This window comes from Bombina bombina, chromosome 4 (genome assembly GCF_027579735.1).
Source record: "Bombina bombina isolate aBomBom1 chromosome 4, aBomBom1.pri, whole genome shotgun sequence".
NCBI classification, from domain to species: Eukaryota; Metazoa; Chordata; class Amphibia; order Anura; family Bombinatoridae; genus Bombina; species Bombina bombina.
In genome coordinates, this window is record NC_069502.1 from 398895660 (window position 1) to 398914705 (window position 19046).

At 39.0% G+C, this 19046-nt stretch overlaps 1 protein-coding gene across 1 annotated transcript in view; it reads left to right on the forward strand.

The window, feature by feature from the left end:
* Positions 1 to 19046, forward strand: part of ATP11B (ATPase phospholipid transporting 11B (putative)) — a gene marked incomplete in the record, with an annotated part of 701724 nt that overhangs the window by 162629 nt on the left and 520049 nt on the right. The window contains 1 exon segment of the mRNA XM_053710175.1: positions 4141 to 4221. Coding sequence (XP_053566150.1) covers positions 4141 to 4221 — 81 coding nt within the window.

The window sequence follows — 19046 nt, forward strand, 5'->3', positions numbered from 1 at the left end:
TGAAGATTGTTGATGTTGCATCTGATATCCTTCAAAAAGCTCCTATTTCAAAAATCAAATTTAACCCCTTCGCTAATATGGGTGTAGATCTAAGTCATGTGGTACATAGCCCATTGTACCGCATAACATAGATCTATGTCCATAATGCTAGTAGCCCTAGCAGTCTTGGGAGGGATACCTACACTGCCAGTAGCTAAGATGGTGGTGAGGAGATTGATTGTGTGTGCGTGAGGTGGGGGGGATAGCTGTTTGGGAGGGATGTGGGAGGGTAATTTCTACATTACAATACTATTAACCTTGCCAGCTAACTAACCCATTCATTGCCGGGTGCACAGTTGCAATTAGTGGCCTTCTAATTGTAATGTTTGTTTAAAAAGATAGATAATCCCTTTATTACCCTTTCCTCAGTTTTGCATAACTAACGCTATTATAATAATACACTTTTTACTTCTGTGATTACTTTGTATCTAAGCCTCTGCAGACTGCCCCCTTATCTCCGTTCTTTTGACAGATTTACATTTAGCTAATCAGTGCTGACTCATAAACTCCAGGGGAGTGTGCACAGGGGAGTGTTATCTATATAGCACACATAAACTAGCACTGTCACTGAGCACTGAGATTAATGATGAGAAATCCTTTTTTGAAGGAATTGTTTCAAACAAAGCGGTAGGTATGGTTATGGTTTCCGCGGCCTGCTCTACCTCTGAGTCTGAAGAACTTTGATATGAGGCTTGATCTATTTGGTCTGTTACTGTTTTGTTGGGGGTTCTTAATTCCAATGATTTGAAGAAATCGTTTACTGAAGGTGTCTTATCCTTCTGTTGCTTAGAGTTCTTCCCACTTTTATTACGTTTCTTAGGGGACATTTTGATGTTTGTGAAAGGGCTCTGTGTCTTTGTATTATTGAGCTTGGTAGAAATTGCAGTACAAGATTCAGTTTTCCTCCTAATTACTAAATATGTTGTGGCGCCTTTCGGTGGGACTCTTAATGCTTACTATTAGGCTTTTTGGTAGGGGTTAAGGGCCAGACTATAGTGTGGTGGCTGAATATGCGAAGCTCACATATATATAGCTTGATCTCCGGTTGCCGTATCATACCCCCCCCACCAACAGTGTTACTGTGATTTCATGGGGGTTGGATTTATTTCTAGGAGGTCTTGTACTCCTGCAGGTATCCACTAATGGGCCTCTGATGCGATATAGAAGGTGTCCCAGCTAGGTACAGGGTGGTATAAGTAACGCTTTAGAGATAGTCAGAACACTGTACCGTTGATACCTCTATTACAAGCTGACTTAAGAAATCAGAATACCATTGACTGGTCCTATAAATTATAGTTATTACTGGTAAAGGCCCATCTGTGGCATGAGATCCCAAAGTGGACTCATGCTCATAGGTTCCAACCCCAAACTGATATGCTTGCTATAGATGATGCTATGGATTGTGATATTAAGCCCTTTCAGGGTGGAGATGTGCCCCACAAATGACTCTTCCTACAGACTCGTAATGTGCACTGTGTTGTAAGTGCTGCGCAGTTACACAGTTTCAGAATGGCATGGATGCGCCTAAGTCTGCATTTACTGTGAATGGTGTCTTTAGTGGTAGATGCGCCCGGGTGCCTGAAATAGCATAATATTCACCAAATTAGTGAATGGCTACTGCCGGATGCCCAAATGTAATGACCCATAGTGGTGGTCAGTATCGGTCTGTGAAGTAGCCTTGTCCTATGTGGTCTTTATCTGGTTATGCGGCCAATTTATGCCCTAAAACATCCTTTACCTTGAGATCAAGGAGGAGCTTGCCGGACTATGAAGTTAAGATATTCAGCCATCGGGTCCTTTTATCAGCTGTTTGCGCCCCACTCAGGCCTGGGGATACCGCCGTGCATAGCAAGAGGATAGAAATACCAGTGATTCCGGCACTTTCCTGCACTGAGATTGCCCAGGAACCTGCTCCGTTATTAGCTGATCTTGTGAAAACTTTTGAGGCTTCAGAATGTGAATCGGCTACTGCCTAAATCATTTCACACACACAAAGCTTCAGAGCTCACACAAAAGCCGCCATCTCCTCGGCTGGCGAGCTCCGCCCCCCTGGAAATTAACTTTTTGTTACTTATTTCGCCTACCATTTCACCTACCTCCCACTGGGAGTGTAATTTCTTCTGTTATAAATAGGTCACTAGAGTGTGCAGCCAATGGCTGTGTGGAATATAACCGTGTTCTGCACTTCCATTTCTAACAGGAACAAAAAAGCTCACAATTTCAGAATGGAATTACAGGAAAAGAGGAAGCAGTAAACGATTAAAGTATATTGCAGAAAATTATATATATGAAACTTGCACTCACTGGATTTTTAGAAAAGGTGCTTTATTTAGCACAAAAAAGTGACGTTTCGGGATCAATCACCCCTTCATCAGTGGTCTGATGAAGGGGTGATTGATCCCCTAAACGTCAATTTTTTGTGCTAAATAAAGCACCTTTTCTAAAAATCCAGTGAGTGCAAGTTTCATATATATAATTTTCTGCAATATACTTTAATCGTTTACTGCTTCCTCTTTTCCTGTAATTCCATTCTGAAATTGTGAGCTTTTTTGTTCCTGTTAGAAATGGAAGTGCAGAACACTGTTATATTCCACACAGCCATTGGCTGCACACTCTAGTGACCTATTTATAACTGTTCCTAATTGGCCACAGTAGAGAAGGTAACCTAAGTTACAACATGGCAGCTCCCATTGTTTTATAGACATTAAAACTTTACACTTTGTCACTTTTTAAACAACTAATGAAACTTTAAAAAACCACTGATGAAGGGGTGATTGACCCCTGAAACGTCACTTTTTTTGTGCTAAATAAAGCACCTTTTTGAAAAATCCAGTGAGTGCAAGTTTCATCTATTCTGTATCAAACCGTGCCTGCACCCTGGTAGATGCCTTTTAAGTGAGAGTGCGCTTTCTCTGCTTTTTTATTATATATATACATACATACATACATACATACATACATACATACATACATACATACATACATACATACATATATATATATATACACACACACGTAGCCCTCAGTTTACGCTGGGGTTAGGTTCTAGAAGGAATGGTTGTAAATTGAAACCCAGTTTATAAGTCAATGGGAAAGTGAGGGAGTTAGGTTCCAGGCCCCTCTCAAAATTGGCATAAGTAATGCTAAACAGCATTATAAATCTAATAAAATAATCACACAACACAGAATATATAATTAAACTAAGTTAAATGAACACAAACATTTGCTAAACAGCATTATAAAGTTAATAAAATAATCACACAACACAGACTTTACTTGCATTTTTCTGCAAACCGTTCTTTCTATGCATTCCATTCTGGACTAATTTTTAGACAGGAAGATTTTATTCCTTTGCAAGCTGCTTGATAGCTCAGGTCTGGTTAAACTGATTAATTTCAGCTTGCTTGGCTTGCATATCTTTGCTGCAACACAAGCGGACAGCTGCACCTACTAGCTATTTTAATCAATGCACTGCTTCTCAATGCTTTTCAATAGCACATGACTGGAAAAAAAGGTTGTTATTCTGAAACGGTGCAAATTGAACCGAGGGCCACCTGTGTGTATGTATGTATATGTGTGTGTGTGTGTGTGTGTGTATGTATGTGTGTATATATATATATATATATATATATATATATATATACACACAATTTATCATTTTATATTACTATCTCAAAGTGTTTAATGTCCCTTTTAAGTATATATCACAGGCAAATTCATCTATTTCAATTACTGATTTAAAGGTACAGGAGCTATTTGTTAACAGTTTAATACACTCCAGAAGGTAAGATGGATGATTGGGAACTAATTAAGAGGGATAACATTTTAGGGTAAGCTGTCCCTTTAGCTCACTAGATGTGTTCAGCTTGGTCCCAGTAGTGCATTGCTGCCATGTGTTTAATACCTTTGCAGGGTTTAAACAGTTATATGCAAGCAACAGTGCAAAGATAAAAGGCTTGAGCACTTTACAGCATTTTCTTTTTGGACTTTTATGTTCCTTTAATATCTTACTCTCTGACACCACCAGCCAGAATAACTATTGCCTTGGACTTTTCAATAGATATTGATAATGTAAATAAGATGTTGTAATCTTCCTTACAGCTTATGATAGATACTCCGACAAGTCCTGTAACAAGTGGTCTCCCATTGTTTTTTGTGATTACAGTAACAGCCATCAAACAGGTAAGTGTAATATAGTACTATTGTTGTTGTAGTGAAATTCAGCTTGGTCTTTTTAATCATTTTTTTTTATGTGAAACTGAGCAGGTTTAATAGCATTTTTTTGCAATTTGTAAAGGGCTATCCATTAAAGTGAAATGCATTTTGCTTGAGGTAACGTTCAGCTAACACCAAAGCCGTAGCTTGAATGTCAGCTTTAAGAAACATTTTTTGTTAATGTCATGTTAATTTCTGTGTCATCTCTTGCAACTAGCATAACATCTCTTTAATATTACAGCAGAAAGTGAGTGCAATGCTGAAATGTCTTAGACTAAGACAAATGTCAGTGGAATGCTACTGTAAATGTCACTAGCTACTGTATAATGGCTTTTCAGTGGTTACAAATTCCAGATTTTTTTTTTACAAATATATTTATTTATAGTCCAATTCATGGTACAGTTTACATAGGAAAGAAAAAAGAAAAAAACAGTATAGTACATACTAATGGGCAGGGCCGGACTGGGAAATAAGACCAGCACTGGAAATTTGTATAGACCAGCCCAACCCCGCCCCCTCCTACCTAGTAACGCCTCTTACCTAGCCACGCCCCTCCACACCAGCCAACTATGCTCTAGCTGGTTTTCCCTTCAACTGGCTGCAGTGACTGAGTCTGTGTAGTGTGAGAGTGTGACAGTCAGAGACTGTTTAATAAGGGGTTAATGCAGCTGTCTAATACAGATTCAGATAAATGGGGCTAAACTAGTGACTTTACAAGCCTTCCTAACAAAATAACTACCTCCTCCAAGATAGATATGAGAAAAGGAATACATTGGTGAAGGAAGCGCTAAAAGCTGTAAGTTTAAAAAAACACACACAAATCAATGTGACAACTAATTTTTAAAATAATGCACACATAAATAAAAATATGCATCTAATATGTTAAAACACTGGGAGAAGTCCCAGTGTATCAACAATATATTAGATGTGTTGTTATTAACTTTTTTAATTACGTGTGCATTCTTATTAAATTAGTTGTAAAATTGTTTTGTGTGTGTTTTTAAACTTACAGCTTTTAGCACCTTCCTTCACCAATGAGTATTCCTTAATGCAGCTGTCAGCCAGTGCACACTCGCCATCCTCCTCCTCTCTCTGCTGCTCTGTATCAAGCTAAACACCATTTTAACAGTCACACTCCAGCTGCCTGGGGGGCGGGGGGGGGGGGGTAATTGCCATGCCAGTCTTGTCTTTTTGCCCCCTGCTGCTCAGTCAAACTGTGCCTCAGGCGCACTGCCGCCGTTTGCCCCTGAAGCTGTGTGCTGTCTGCTGTGTCACTCGCAACACTGAGTCTGTCATGTGCTCAGCCCCGGACCGGGCTTCTTAAGGCCTCCCCCGACCCTTGCCCTCTCCTACCTCTCTTCAGATGTGATCATGTGCATCGGTCAGACCCTTCTCCTTAAACCTCTGCATCAGCCTTCTCTTCAGTACCGGTCTGGGGGAGTGGGCACGGGCATCAACTCATAGACCAGACTCTCAGTCACGCTCATGCGGCGCCAGCAATCATCTACCTCTGGATTTCCCTCTCAGAGAGACTGTGATGTCAGAGTGACTCGTCTCACACAGTGCACAGATTGGCTGCAGCCGGGTGCAGGCAGGTTTCACGCAAGCCCCATGGTACGCCCAGCCGACTGGCTGCCACAAAAGATATATCTAACTATCTAAGGAACTGGTTAACTTGCAGCTACTGCCAGGTAGCGCTCTCTCACACAACTCTGTGCCAAGTTGCTTGCTGCGCCTGCACTCCAGCTGAGCAGCCTCTGTCGGCCGGCGGCCCACCGGGATTTTTCCCGGTATCCCGGCGGCCCAATCTGGCCCTGCTAAGGTGGTGAAGTCAGTTTGTGCTAGATTCTACGTTGATATGCGCTTCGCAGCAGGCTGAAGCCCGGTTTTCCTCTCAGAGTGCAGTGAATGTCAGAGGGATGTGAAGAGAGTATTGCCTATTTGAATACAATGGTCTTCCTCTAGGGGATCTATTTCATAGGTTCTCTGTTATCGGTCGTAGAGATTTCTTCTCCTACCTCCCTTTTTAGATCGACGATATACTCTTATATACCATTACCTCTACTGATTCTCGTTTCAGTACTGGTTTAGCTATCTACTTTATGTAGATGAGTGTCTTAGGGTAAGTAAGTCTTATTTCTATTTATGACACTCAAAGCTATGGTTGGGCACTTTATATGTAAAGTTCTAAATATATGTGTTTAAACTTATATTTGCCATGATTCAGGATCATCAGTATTCCTTCATTCAGACTGTCAGTTTCATTATTTGGGATAATGCATATGAATAAATATTTTTTTCTTACCTTGAAAATTTTCAATTGACTTTTTTCCCTGCGGCTGTTAGGCTCGCAGGGGCAGAAAATGCTTCAATTTATTCATTCTTCATTCTTGGCGCGAACTTTTTTGGCGCTAAATTTTGTCATTTCCGGCGCCGTAGTTGACGGCGGATGTTTGTTCGTAGTTACGTCTTTTTTTGACGCTTGTATGTTCAGGCGTTTTTTTGAGCCAAAAAATGTGGGCATCGTTTTCGGCGTCAGAGGATGTGGTGTCATACTTGGCGCCAAATAATGTGGGCGTCATACTTGGCGCCAAAAATGTGGGCGTCATACTTGTTCCACTTTTTTCACATTATTTAAGTCTCACTCTTTTGTTGCTTCTGGTTGCTAGAGGCTTGTTTATTTTGCATTTTTTCCCATTCCTGAAACTGTCATTTAAGGAATTTGATAATTTTGCTTTATATGTTTTTTTCTATTACATATTGCAAGATATTTCATACACTGTTCCTGGATCAAGAAATGCTGAGGGATTCCTGTTGACTGATATCAGTCCTACCAAAGCTAAGTTCATTTATTTTAATGTTATGAATGTTTATCTTTAGCTATGGTTTGTAATAAGTTATCATGATAAACTTTTACATGCAGAATCCATTAGTATTTATGCTTTATATATTGCTATTCTTTTTATAACTTATGTACAAGATATACTTAGAAATTTATAAGAATATTTTTCTGATTCTATTTTAAAGGCTTTGTCTGACATCCCGCCTTCTAATAAAATTTTTAGGTCTTTTTTCAAACTTCTTTTTTAGTTGAAGTTTCAAATGACCAACAACATAATTAATTATCCTTCTCTGATGGTGTTTCTTCTCATTCAGAATTTGTTCTTTGTTCAAAAGGTGTTGATTATTTTGGATATTGAAGTAACTAGTTCTTTGGATTTTAAAGACTAGCTAACATTTAAATTCTGCTTATTTATCTTCTGTGATTTCTTCAGAGGTTTTTTCCAGTTCCTGATACTAGGGAATGGAATAGGCTGAGATTTTTCTTTTAGTCCTTCTTTAAGGTTTTTAAATTGTATTCTTTGCAGGACGTTAGTTTTAAGGAAAGATTCCCCAAGTTAATGGGGCTATCTCTACTCCTGCTAAATATACTATTATTCTTATAGCAAATAGTATTTATTTTTTTCCTTCAGATGGTTGTATCTTATTTAAGGAAAATTATTTTCAGGTACTTTTATTAGACCTGTAATTTATTTGGCTGATGTTGCAATTGATTCATCTTTCTGGTTGGATACTTTAAGATCAAGTATCGGATTATGATTTGTTTAGCATTGTTAAAAGGACAACATCTACTACTCATTTGAAGTTCAGATTAAGTGCTAGTGCATTGTCTTGCTATCTTGCATTTGTTGATTGTGCAAGTCCAGTGTGTTGACTGGTCCTTTAACTTGATTAACATGCTAATAATTTCATTTGTGTTGTAATTTTATTAAATATTTTCGCAAATGAGATTTAATCTATGTCTTTAGCTATTTTAGCTAGAAGAACTTTGTGATTTCAATCTTGGAATGCTAATTTGATTTCTAAAATCCATATTTCTTTTTCTCTTGTTAAGTGTATCCAGTCCACGGATCATCCATTACTTATGGAATATATTCTCCTTCCCAACAGGAAGTTGCAAGAGTCCACCCACAGCAAAGCTGCTATATAGCTCCTCCCCTAACTGCCATATTCAGTCATTCTCTTGCAAGCCTCAACATAGATAGGAGGTTGTGAGAGTCTGTGGTGTTTTATACTTAGTTTATTCTTCAATCAAAAGTTTGTTATTTTTAAATGGCACCGGAGTGTGCTGTTTATCTCAGGCAGTATTTGGATGAAGAATCTGCCTGCGTTTTTTCTATGATCTTAGCAGACGTAACTAAGATCCATTTGCTGTTCTCACACATTCTGAGGAGTGAGGTACTTCAGAGGGGGAATGGCGTGCAGGTTTTCCTGCAGATAAGGTATGTGCAGTAAAATATTTTTCTAGGAATGGAATTGACTAAGAAAATACTGCTGATAACGAAGTAATGTAAGTAAAGCCTTAAATGCAGCGATAGCGACTGGTATCAGGCTTATTAATAGAGATACATACTCTTATAAAAATGTGTTTTAAAACGTTTGCTGGCATGTTTAATCGTTTTTTAACGTACATTGGTGATAACACTGTAATGTTGGTATAGCCTTAAATGCAGTAAAAGCGACTGGTATCAGGCTTATTAATAGAGATACATACTCTTGTAAAAGTGTGTTTTAAAACGTTTGCTGGCATGTTTAATCGTTTTTTAACATATGTTTGGTGATAAAACTTATTGGGGCCTAAGTTTTTTCCACATGGCTGGCTTAAATTTTGCATAGAAACAGTTAACTGAAGCTTCCCACTGTTGTAATATGAGTGGGAGGGGCCTAATTTAGCGCTTTTTTGCGCAGTTAAAATTACAAAATGAATCATCCAGATTCCCTCAGCAGTCCCATGAATACTACAGAACATTTCTAAAGGGCTAAAAAGACTTCCAAAATCGTTTATAGGGAAGGTAATCCACAGCTCTGCTCTGGCAGTTTTGTTGTGTCTGTTTTTAAAAACGTCTGTCGTTTTTTTGATCTGTTTTATGCATTAAGGGGTTAATCATCCATTTGCAAGTGGGTGCAATGCTCTGTTACCTTATTAAATGTACTGTAAAAATTTTTTTTGTTTTACTGCCTTTTTTCACTGTTTTTCAAATTTTGACAAAATTTGTTTCTCTTAAAGGCACAGTAACGTTTTATATATTTGCTTGTTAACTTGATTTAAAGTGTTTTCCAAGCTTACTAGTCTCCATATTAGTCTGTTCTAACATGTCTGACACAGAGGAAGCTCTGTGTTCATTATGTTTTAAAGCCATGGTGGAACCCCATCTTAGAATGTGTACCAGATGTACTGATTTCATGTTAAACAATAAAGATCATTTTTTGTCTTTAAAAACATTATCACCAGAGGATTCTGTCGTGGGTAGTTATGCCGACTAACTCTCCCCACGTGTCAGACCTTTTGACTCCCGCTATAGGGACTCACGCTCAAATGGCGCCAAGTACATCAAGGGCACCCATAGCGTTTATTTTACAAGACATGGCAAAGGTGGTGAATAATACTCTGGCAGCAGTATTAGTCAGACTACCTGAAATTAAGGAAAGCAGATAGCTCTGGGGGTAGATACAGAGCATACAGACGCTTTAAGAACCATGTATGATACTACCTCACAATATGCTTAGTCTGTGGGTGATTTTTTTGACTCAGGGAAGATGATTTAACCTGATTCTGATATTTCTACATTTAAAATTTATGCTTGAGAACCTCCACTTGTTGCTCAGGGAGGCTTTGGCTGCTCTGAATGAATGTGTACAATCGCAGGGCCAGAGAAATTGTGTAGACTTGATAAATAATATGCAGTGCCGGTGTGTACTGATGTTTTTCCAATAACTAAAGAGGTTTACTAAAATTTTTTTAATAAGGAATGGGATAGACCAGGTGTGCCGTTCTCTTCCCCTCCTATTTTTTAGAAGAATGTTTTCTAATAGTTACCGCCACACGGGACTTCTGGCAGACAGTTCCTAAGGTGGAGAGAAGAGTTTCTACTCTAGCTAAGCGTACCACTACCTCTGGCGAGGACAGTTGTGCTTTTTAGATTCAATGGATAAAAAATGTTTATTCAACAGGGTTTTATCCTGCAGCCCCTTGCATACATTGCTTCTGTCACTGCTGCTGTGGCGTTCTGGGTTGAGTCTCTTGATGAGACTTTACAGTTAGCGACTCCATTGGATGAATATATTTGACAAGCTTATGCTAGCCAATTCCTTTGTTTTCTGATGCCTTTGTTCATTTGATTAGACTAACGGCTAAGAATTCTGTTTTTTACTATACTGGCGCGCAGAGCGCTATGGCTTATATCATGGTCAGCTGTCGTGACTTTAATAAATAAGCTATTTAACTTCCCTTCAAGGGGCAGACCCTATTCGGGCCTGGTTTGAAGGAGATTATTGCTTATATCACTGGAGGAAAAGGTCATGCCCTTCCTCAGGATAGATCCAAATCAAGGGCCAAAAAAAGGTCTAATCTTCGTGCTTTTTAAAAACTTCAGGGCAGGTGTGGCATCCACTTCCTCTAAGGCAAAACAAGAGGGACTTTTTGCTCAGTCCAAGGCGGTCTGGAGACAATCGGACCTGGAACAAAGATAAGCAGGCCAAGGAGCCTGCTGCTGCCTCTAAGGCAGCATGAAGGAACGGACCCCTATCCGGTAACGGATCCTATAGGGGGCAGACTTTCTTTCTTCGCCCAGGCGTGGGCAAGAGATGCCCAGGATCCCTAGGCATTGGAATTTATATCCCAGAGATATCTTCTGGATTTCAAAGATTCCCCCCCAAAAAAAGGGGGGGATTTCGCCTTTCACAATTATCTGCAAACCAGATAAAGAAGGAGGCATTCTTACATTGTGTACGAGGTCCATCCAGTTCCAAGAGAGGAACAGGGACAGAGTTTTTACTCAAATCTGTTGTGGTTCCCAAGGAGAGGGAACCTTCAGACCTATTTTGGATCTAAAGATCTTAAACAAATTCCTCAGAATTCCGTCATTTAAGATGGAAACTATTCGTACCATCTTAACTATGATCCAGGAGAGTCAATAGAGGACTACAATGGATTTGAAGGATGCTTATCCTCACATTGTGATGCATAAAGATCACCATCGTTTTTCAGGTTTGCCTTTCTAGACAGGCATTACCAGTTTGTAGCTCTTTCCTTTGGGATATCTACAGCCCCAAGAATCTTTATGGAGGTTCTGGGGTCGCTTTGGCGGTCCTTCGGCCGCGGGGCATAGAAGTGGCCCCTTATTTAGACAACATCCTGATACAGGCGTCAAACATCCAAATTGCCAAGTCTCATACGGACGTAGTACTGGCATTTAAGAGATCACACGGGTGGAAAGTGAACAAGGAAAGAGTTCTCTATCCCCAATCTCAAGGGTTTCCCTCCTAGGGACTGTGATAGATTCTGTAGAAATGAAAATTTACCTGACGGAGTCCAGGTTGTCAAAGTTTCTAAATTTCTGCCGTGTGTTTCATCCCATCCGCGCCCTTCGGTGGCTCAGTACATGAATGAAATCGGCTTAATGGTAGCGGCAAGGGACATAGTACCGTTTGCACGTCTACATTTCAGACCGCTGCAACTATGCATGCTCAGTCAGAGGAACGGGGATTACACAGATTTGTCCCCCTGTTAAACCTGGACCAAGAGACCAGAGATTCTCTTTTCTGGTGACTGTCGGGTCCATCTGTCCAAGGGTATGACGTTCCGCAGGTCAGATGGGACAATTGTTACAATAGATGCCAGCCTTTTAGGTTGGGATGCAGTCTGGAACTCCCTGAAGGCTCAGGGATAGTGGACTTAGGAGGAGACCCTCCTTCTAATAAATATTCGTGAACTGGGAGTGATATTCCATGCTCTTCAGACTTGGCCTCAGTTAGCAACTCTGAGGTACATCATACTCAGTCGGACAATATACACGACTGTGGCTTACATCAGCCATCAAGGGGGAACAGAAGTTCCCTAGCGATGTTAGAAGTCTTACAATAATTCACTGGACAGAGACTCACTCTTGTCTATCAGCTATCCATATCCCAGGTGTTGAGAACTGGGAGGTGGATTTTCTAAGTCGTCAGACTTTTCTTCCGGGGGAGTGGGATTTCCTCCGGAGGTCAAGACCAAGCAGGAGAAGGCTTTGGTGTTTTTGACAGCGCCTGCGTAGCCACGCAGGACCTGTTATGCAGATCTGGTGGACATGTCATCCTTTCCATCACGGTCTCTGCTTCTGAGACAGGTCCCTCTACCTCAGGGTCCTTTCAACCATCTAAATAGAATCAATCTGAGATGGACTGCCTGGAGACTGAACGCTTGATGTTATCAAAGCATGGCTTCTCCGAGTCGGTCATTGATACCTTAATACAGACATGAAAGCCTGTCTCTAGGAAAATTGAACATAGATATGGTGTAAATATCTGATTGTTATGAATCCAAGGGTTACTCATGGAGTAAAGTCTGGATTCCCAGGATATTATCTTTTCTCCAAGATGTTTTTGAGAAAAGGGTTGTCAGCTAATTCCTTAAAAGGGACAGATTTTTACTCTGTCTATTTTTTTTTGCACAAGCGTCTGGCAGGTATTCTAGACGTTCAGGCATTTGGTCAGGCTTTGGTTAGATCAAAGCCTGTGTTTAAAACTGTTGCTCCGCCATGGAGCTTAAACCTGGTTCTTAAGGCTCTTCAAGAAGTTCCGTTTGAACCTTTTTTTGTTCCATAGATATCAATCTTTATCTTGGAAAGTTCCTTTTGGGTAGCTATTTCCTCGACTCGTAGAGTCTCCAAGTTATCTGTGTTACAATGTGATTCTCCTTATCTGGTCCTTCGTACGGATAAGGTAGTCCTGCGTACCAACCTGGGTTTTTTCCTAAGGTGGTATCTAACAAGAACATCACTCAAGAGATAGTTGTTCCATGCTTGTATCCTAATCCTTCCTCAAAGAAGGAACGTCTATTACACAATATTGGACGTGGTTTGTGCTTTAAAGTTTTACTTACAAGCTACTACAGTTTTCTTCAAACGTTCACCTTGTTTGTTGTCTATTCTGGACAGAGGAGAGGTCAAAAGACTTCAGCAGCCTCTGTCTTTTTGGTTAAAAAGCATAATTCATTTAGCTTATGAGACTGCTGGACAGCAGCCTCCTGAAGGGATTACAGCTCATTCTACTAGAGCTGTGGTTTTCACTTGGGCCTTTTTTAAATGTGGCTTCTGTTGAACAGATTTACAAGACGGAGTCTTGGTCTGCGCTTCATACTTTTTCAAATTTAACAAATTTGATACCTTGCTTCTTCGGAGGCTATTTTTGGGAGAAAGGGTTTTTTACAGGCAGTGGTAACTTCCGTTTAAGTACCTGCCTTGTCCCTCCCATCATCCGTGTACTTTAGCTTTGGTATTGGTATTCCATAAGTAATGGATGATCCGTGGACTGGATACACTTAACAAGAGAAAACATAATTTATGCTTACCTGATAAATTTATTTCTCTTGTAGTGTATCCAGTCCACGGCCCGCCCTGTCACTTTAAGGCAGGTAATTTTTTCATTTGAACTACAGTCACCACTGCACCCTATGGTTTTTTCCTTTCTCTGCATGTTTTCGGTCGAATGACTGAATATGGCAGTTAGGGGAGGAGCTATAGCAGCTTTGCTGTGGGTGGACTCTTGCAACTTCCTGTTGGGAAGGAGAATATATTCCATAAGTAATGGATGATCCGTGGACTGGATACACTACAAGAGAAATACATTTATCAGGTAAGCATAAATTATGTTTTTTCCAAGATAATCAATTATTTGGTTCATAATTGGATTCAATTCTTTAACTGTTACTCTGGCCTTAAAGATTGTGTTCTAAGACTAAAACTTTAAGCTTATATTAGTTTTCTGTTCTTACTAAGGAACGGAATCCTGAATTCTTCCCCAAGTAACATGTTTATAATTGGAAGTTTTTTTTGTTTTTTTCTTCATTCAATTAAGCCTTTTAAAAGTTCAAAGTCAGCTCCCCAAATTTGCATGTAGGTGCGGTTCTTATTCCAGCTTTGCTGGTAAGGGGCAGGTTAAGACTTTTTTGAAATTTGTTTGGTTATATTCGGTCCAAACTTCTTAGACTTTGGGTACAGAATAGGATTCAGCGTAAAACCGTCTGTTAGAAGTCTTTTTTCTCTATCATATTCCAGTTATTTCAGTAAGACTAACACTTTCCTGAAGTGTGTTTCAGACCTATATGTTTTGGGTACTGGTGAAGTGCGGCTGGTCACCCGTTGGGGCTCAAGCGCTGCTCAGACCTGGAGTTTTCTGGGGTATTTATTCCAGTTTCATTTTTGGAACTGGTTTTTGGGGTTTTATTCAAGACTATTCATTGTTCCAAAGATAGAAAATCTTTTTGAATTTTCATATAACTGTACCATCTTTTAGAATGCTGTTTATATAGTCTATTCTGTCTTTTTGGTCAGTGATGGCATTATTTGTTTACAATAGATGCATATATTCATTTTCTGTTTTCATTCAGATTATTTTTTATTTTCTGAGATTCTCTTTTTTTGACAAGCATTACCAATTTTTAGCTTTTCCTTCTGGTCAAGCGACAGCTCTAAGAATCTTTTCAAGGTTCTCAGTGTTCCTTATTTGGACGGTATCGTGGTACTGGCTCAGTCTTTTCGTTCTGCAGAATCTCATACGATTCAACTTTGTTGTTTCTTCAAGACATGGTTAGACGATCTTTTTATCAAAAGCTCCTTCATTCCTCACACAAGGGTCACCTTTTTTAGGTTTCCAGATAGATTGTGTCAATGTTTTTGTCTCTAACAGACAAGTGACAAGTTTATTAGGTTCCGTTTGTCGGAGCCTTCAGTCTCTATTATTTCCTTCAAGTTGCTATATATGCATGGAAGTTTTAGGTTTCATGGCTGCAGCATTGGATTCGTTTCCCTTTGCTCATTTCATAGGAAACCTTTCCAGTTTTTTATGCTGAATAATGGTGCAGGGATTCTAGGATATCACTTTTTATATCTTTGAATCCTAATGTTGAACTATCTTTGATTCGGTGGTTAAGATCACCATCATTTAGTTCTACAGGTCTCTTTGGTTCTTTCAACCTGGACCATGATCTCTACAGATGCGAGTCTTTTAGGTTGGGAGGCTGTCTGAGGATCTCTGTCAGCACAAGGGGTTTGGAAATCTCAGGAGGCAAGATTACCATTTGATATTTTGGAACTCCGGGCATTCTCAGAGTTCTTCAGTTGTTTTCTTTTTGAAGAAGACGTTTATTGTTTTTTCAGACAGACAATGTCACAACTGTGGTGTATGTCAATCATCAGGGTAGGGACTATTAGTCCTTAGGCTGTGACCAAAGTATCTCGGATATTGCTTGGGCTAAATCCAGCACCTATCTAATTTCTGTGGTTTTTTCCCCAGGTATAGACAATTGGGAAGCAGATTATCTCTGTTAATCAAGCTTTACATCCGGGAGAATGGTCTCTTTACCCAGATATGTTTTTCAATTTTTCAGATGTGAGGGCTTCCAGAAATAGATCTGATGGCTTCTCATCTAAACAAGGAACTTCCCAGGGGCCTATTCAGGTCCGGGGATCCTCAGGCGGAAGTAGTGTATGCATTGACACTTCCTTGGAATTATCAATCTGCCTATATATTTTTCTTATTTTAAGAGTGATTTTCAAAATCATCAGAGAGCAATCTTTGGTGTGGCTGGTGGCTCCAGCATGGCCACACAGGTTTTGGTATATGGTTCTTGTTCGGATATCCAGTTGCCAATCTTGGTTACTTCCATTAAGGCCAGACCTTATATTTTAACATTTGTTTTTTTTCATCAGGAATTCATATTATTAATTTGATGGTATAAAAATTTAACGCTTAGTACTTAGTCATAGAAGTTTCTCTGACTCAGTGATTAATACTATGTTACAAGCTCGTAAATCTGTGTCTAGTAGGATTTATCGCGTTTGGAAGATTTACATCTCATGATGCTCTTCTTATGAATTCTCTTGGCATTCTTTTAGAATTCCTAGGATTTTATAGTTTCTTCATAAGGTTTTGTCTGCATGTTCCTTGAAAGGACAAATCTCTGCTTTTCCTGTGCTGTTTCACAGTAAGAATTGCTAAATCTTTCTGATATTCATTGTTTTGTTCAGGTTTTGGTTCGTATCAAGCCTGTCATTAAGCTAATTTCTCCTCCTTGGAGTCTTAATTTGGTTCTGAAGGCTTTACAGGCTCTTCTGTTTGACCATATTCTTTCTTTGGACATTTAATTACTTTCATGGAAAGTATTGTTCTTTTTAGACATCTCTTCAGTTTTTGAATTATCTGTTCTTTCTTGTGAATCTCCTTTTTCTGATTTTTCATCAGGATAAGGTGGTTTTTGCTGTCCTCATTTCAATTTTTACCTAAAGTTGTGAATTCTAACAACATTAGTAGAGGAATTATTGTCCCTTCCTTGTGTCCTAATCCTAAGAATTCTTTGGTAAGATTCTTACATTCTTTGGATGTGGCCAGAGTTTCGAAATATTATATTGAAGCTATTCAGATTTCAGACAGGCTTCTAGTCTATTTGTTAACTTTTCTGGTTTTAGGAAAGGTCAGAAGGCTTCTGCCATTTCTTTGGCATCTTGGTTAAAGCTTTTGATTCATCATGCTTATTTGGAGTCGGGTTAATCCCCGCCTCAGATGATTACGGCTCATTCTACTAGGTCAGTTTCTACTTTCTGGACTTTTAAGAATGAAGCTTCTGTTGATCAGATTTGCAAAGCAATGACTTGGTCTTCTTTGCATACTTTTACTAAATTCTACCATTTTGATGTTTTCTCTTCTTCAGAATCAGTTTTTGGTAGAATAGTATTTCAGGCAGCTGTTTCAGTTTGATTCTTCTGCTTATATTTCAGTTTTTTTCATTATAAAAATTGAAACTTTTGATTTGGGTAGTGGATTAATTTTTCAGCGGAATTGGCTGTCTTTATTTTATCCCTCCCTCTCTAGTGACTCTTGTGTGGAAGTTCCACATCTTGGGTATCTGCTATCCCATACGTCACTAGCTCATGGACTCTTGCTAATTACATGAAAGAAAACATAATTTATGTAAGAACTTACCTGATAAATTCATTTCTTTCATATTAGCAAGAGTCCATGAGGCCCACCCTTTTTGTGGTGGTTATGATTTTTTTGTATAAAGCACAATTATTCCAATTCCTTATTTTTGATGCTTTCGCTCCTTTCTTATCACCCCACTTCTTGGCTATTCATTAAACTGAATTGTGGGTGTGGTGAGGGGTGTATTTATAGGCATTTTAAGGTTTGGGAAACTTTGCCCCTCCTGGTAGGAATGTATATCCCATACGTCACTAGCTCATGGACTCTTGCTAATATGAAAGAAATGAATTTATCAGGTAAGTTCTTACATAAATTATGTTTTTCAGTACTCCAAAAGACAAATAAAAAAGAGAAACACAAAGGAAAACATGGGTGTATTTCTATCAGATATTTAACATTATGCCCTTATGCATACAGTAAATTTTAATCTTGACTATGAACTGTAAAAACACAAATCAAGGCAAAACAAGAAAAAAAAAAAGAAGACAGTGTCTCTCCATCCACTCCACTATTTGCTAAAAACTAAACTCTGTATTTTACTGAGATAACGAGGATACAGGTATCTAGGAAAGGGGAAATATACCAGCCTGAGCTAATGTGACAAATGGTTTAGTATTAAATAAAGGGCTTAGTAGTTGTTTTTGAATAGGGAATGGTTAAGCTTTAATTACTGGTAGCCATTTATCAAATAACTCTTGAATCTTATTTTCAATGATAAGATTAATGTTCTGGATCTCAAAAATTATTTGCTGTAGTACATTATTTAAAAAGCTAACAAAGCTGGGAGGGGCTGTATCCTTCCAATTCTTCAAGATCAAATGTCTCATCACCATAATCAAAGTACAGCAACTTTGATAGTTACTAGGTCTGGTAGCTGATAGATCACAAAAAAATAATGTGGTTCAGAAAGATTTTGAAGTGATCTGAAAAGAGTTTATTGTACCAAAAATGTAATTTACACCAGAGTTGGTGGATTTTTGGACGGTCCCAAAAATAAGTGTAGAGTGTCCGCTTTATCTAAGTTACATTTAGGACAACAAAAATCCTTATTAGTATAAAATTTTGCCAGTTTACCGGGAGAAAAATAAACATTATAAATCAATTTGATGTGGGATTCTTTCCAACCGCTAGGGATTATTAATTTACCTACTTTTAGAAAACTTTGTCTAATGTTTACTATTTCTAGTAAAGGGAAATAAAATACCCAGTAAGTATGTATTTCTCTTGTAAGGTGTATCCAGTCCACGGATTCATCTATTACTTGTGGGATATTCTCCTTCCCAACAGTAAGCTGCAAGAGGATCACCCACAGCAGAGCTGTCTATATAGCTCCTCCCCTAACTGCCACCTCCCAGTCATTCTGTTGCAGCTCTCGACAAGGGAAGTAGCTAGAGAGATGTGGTGCATTAATGTAGTTTATCTTCAATCAAAAGTTTATTTTCAAATGGTACCGGAGTTGTACTATTTTAGCCTCAGGCAGAAAGTTGAAGAAGAGTCTGCCTGTGGTCTTTGATGATCTTAGCAGGTTGTAACTAAGATCCATTGCTGTTCTCACACATAACTGAAGAGATAGGTAACTTCAGCTGGGGGAATAGCGTGCAGGGTCTCCTGCTCTGAGGTATGTGCAGTTTTAAATTTTTCTAGAGAAATGATATGCTAGAAAATGCTGACAATACCGGATTTACTTAAGGTAAGCCTGATTACAGTTTTTTAATAACAACTGGTATCATGCTTGCTGTAAAGGGTAATATTTTTATTATTTACTCATATTA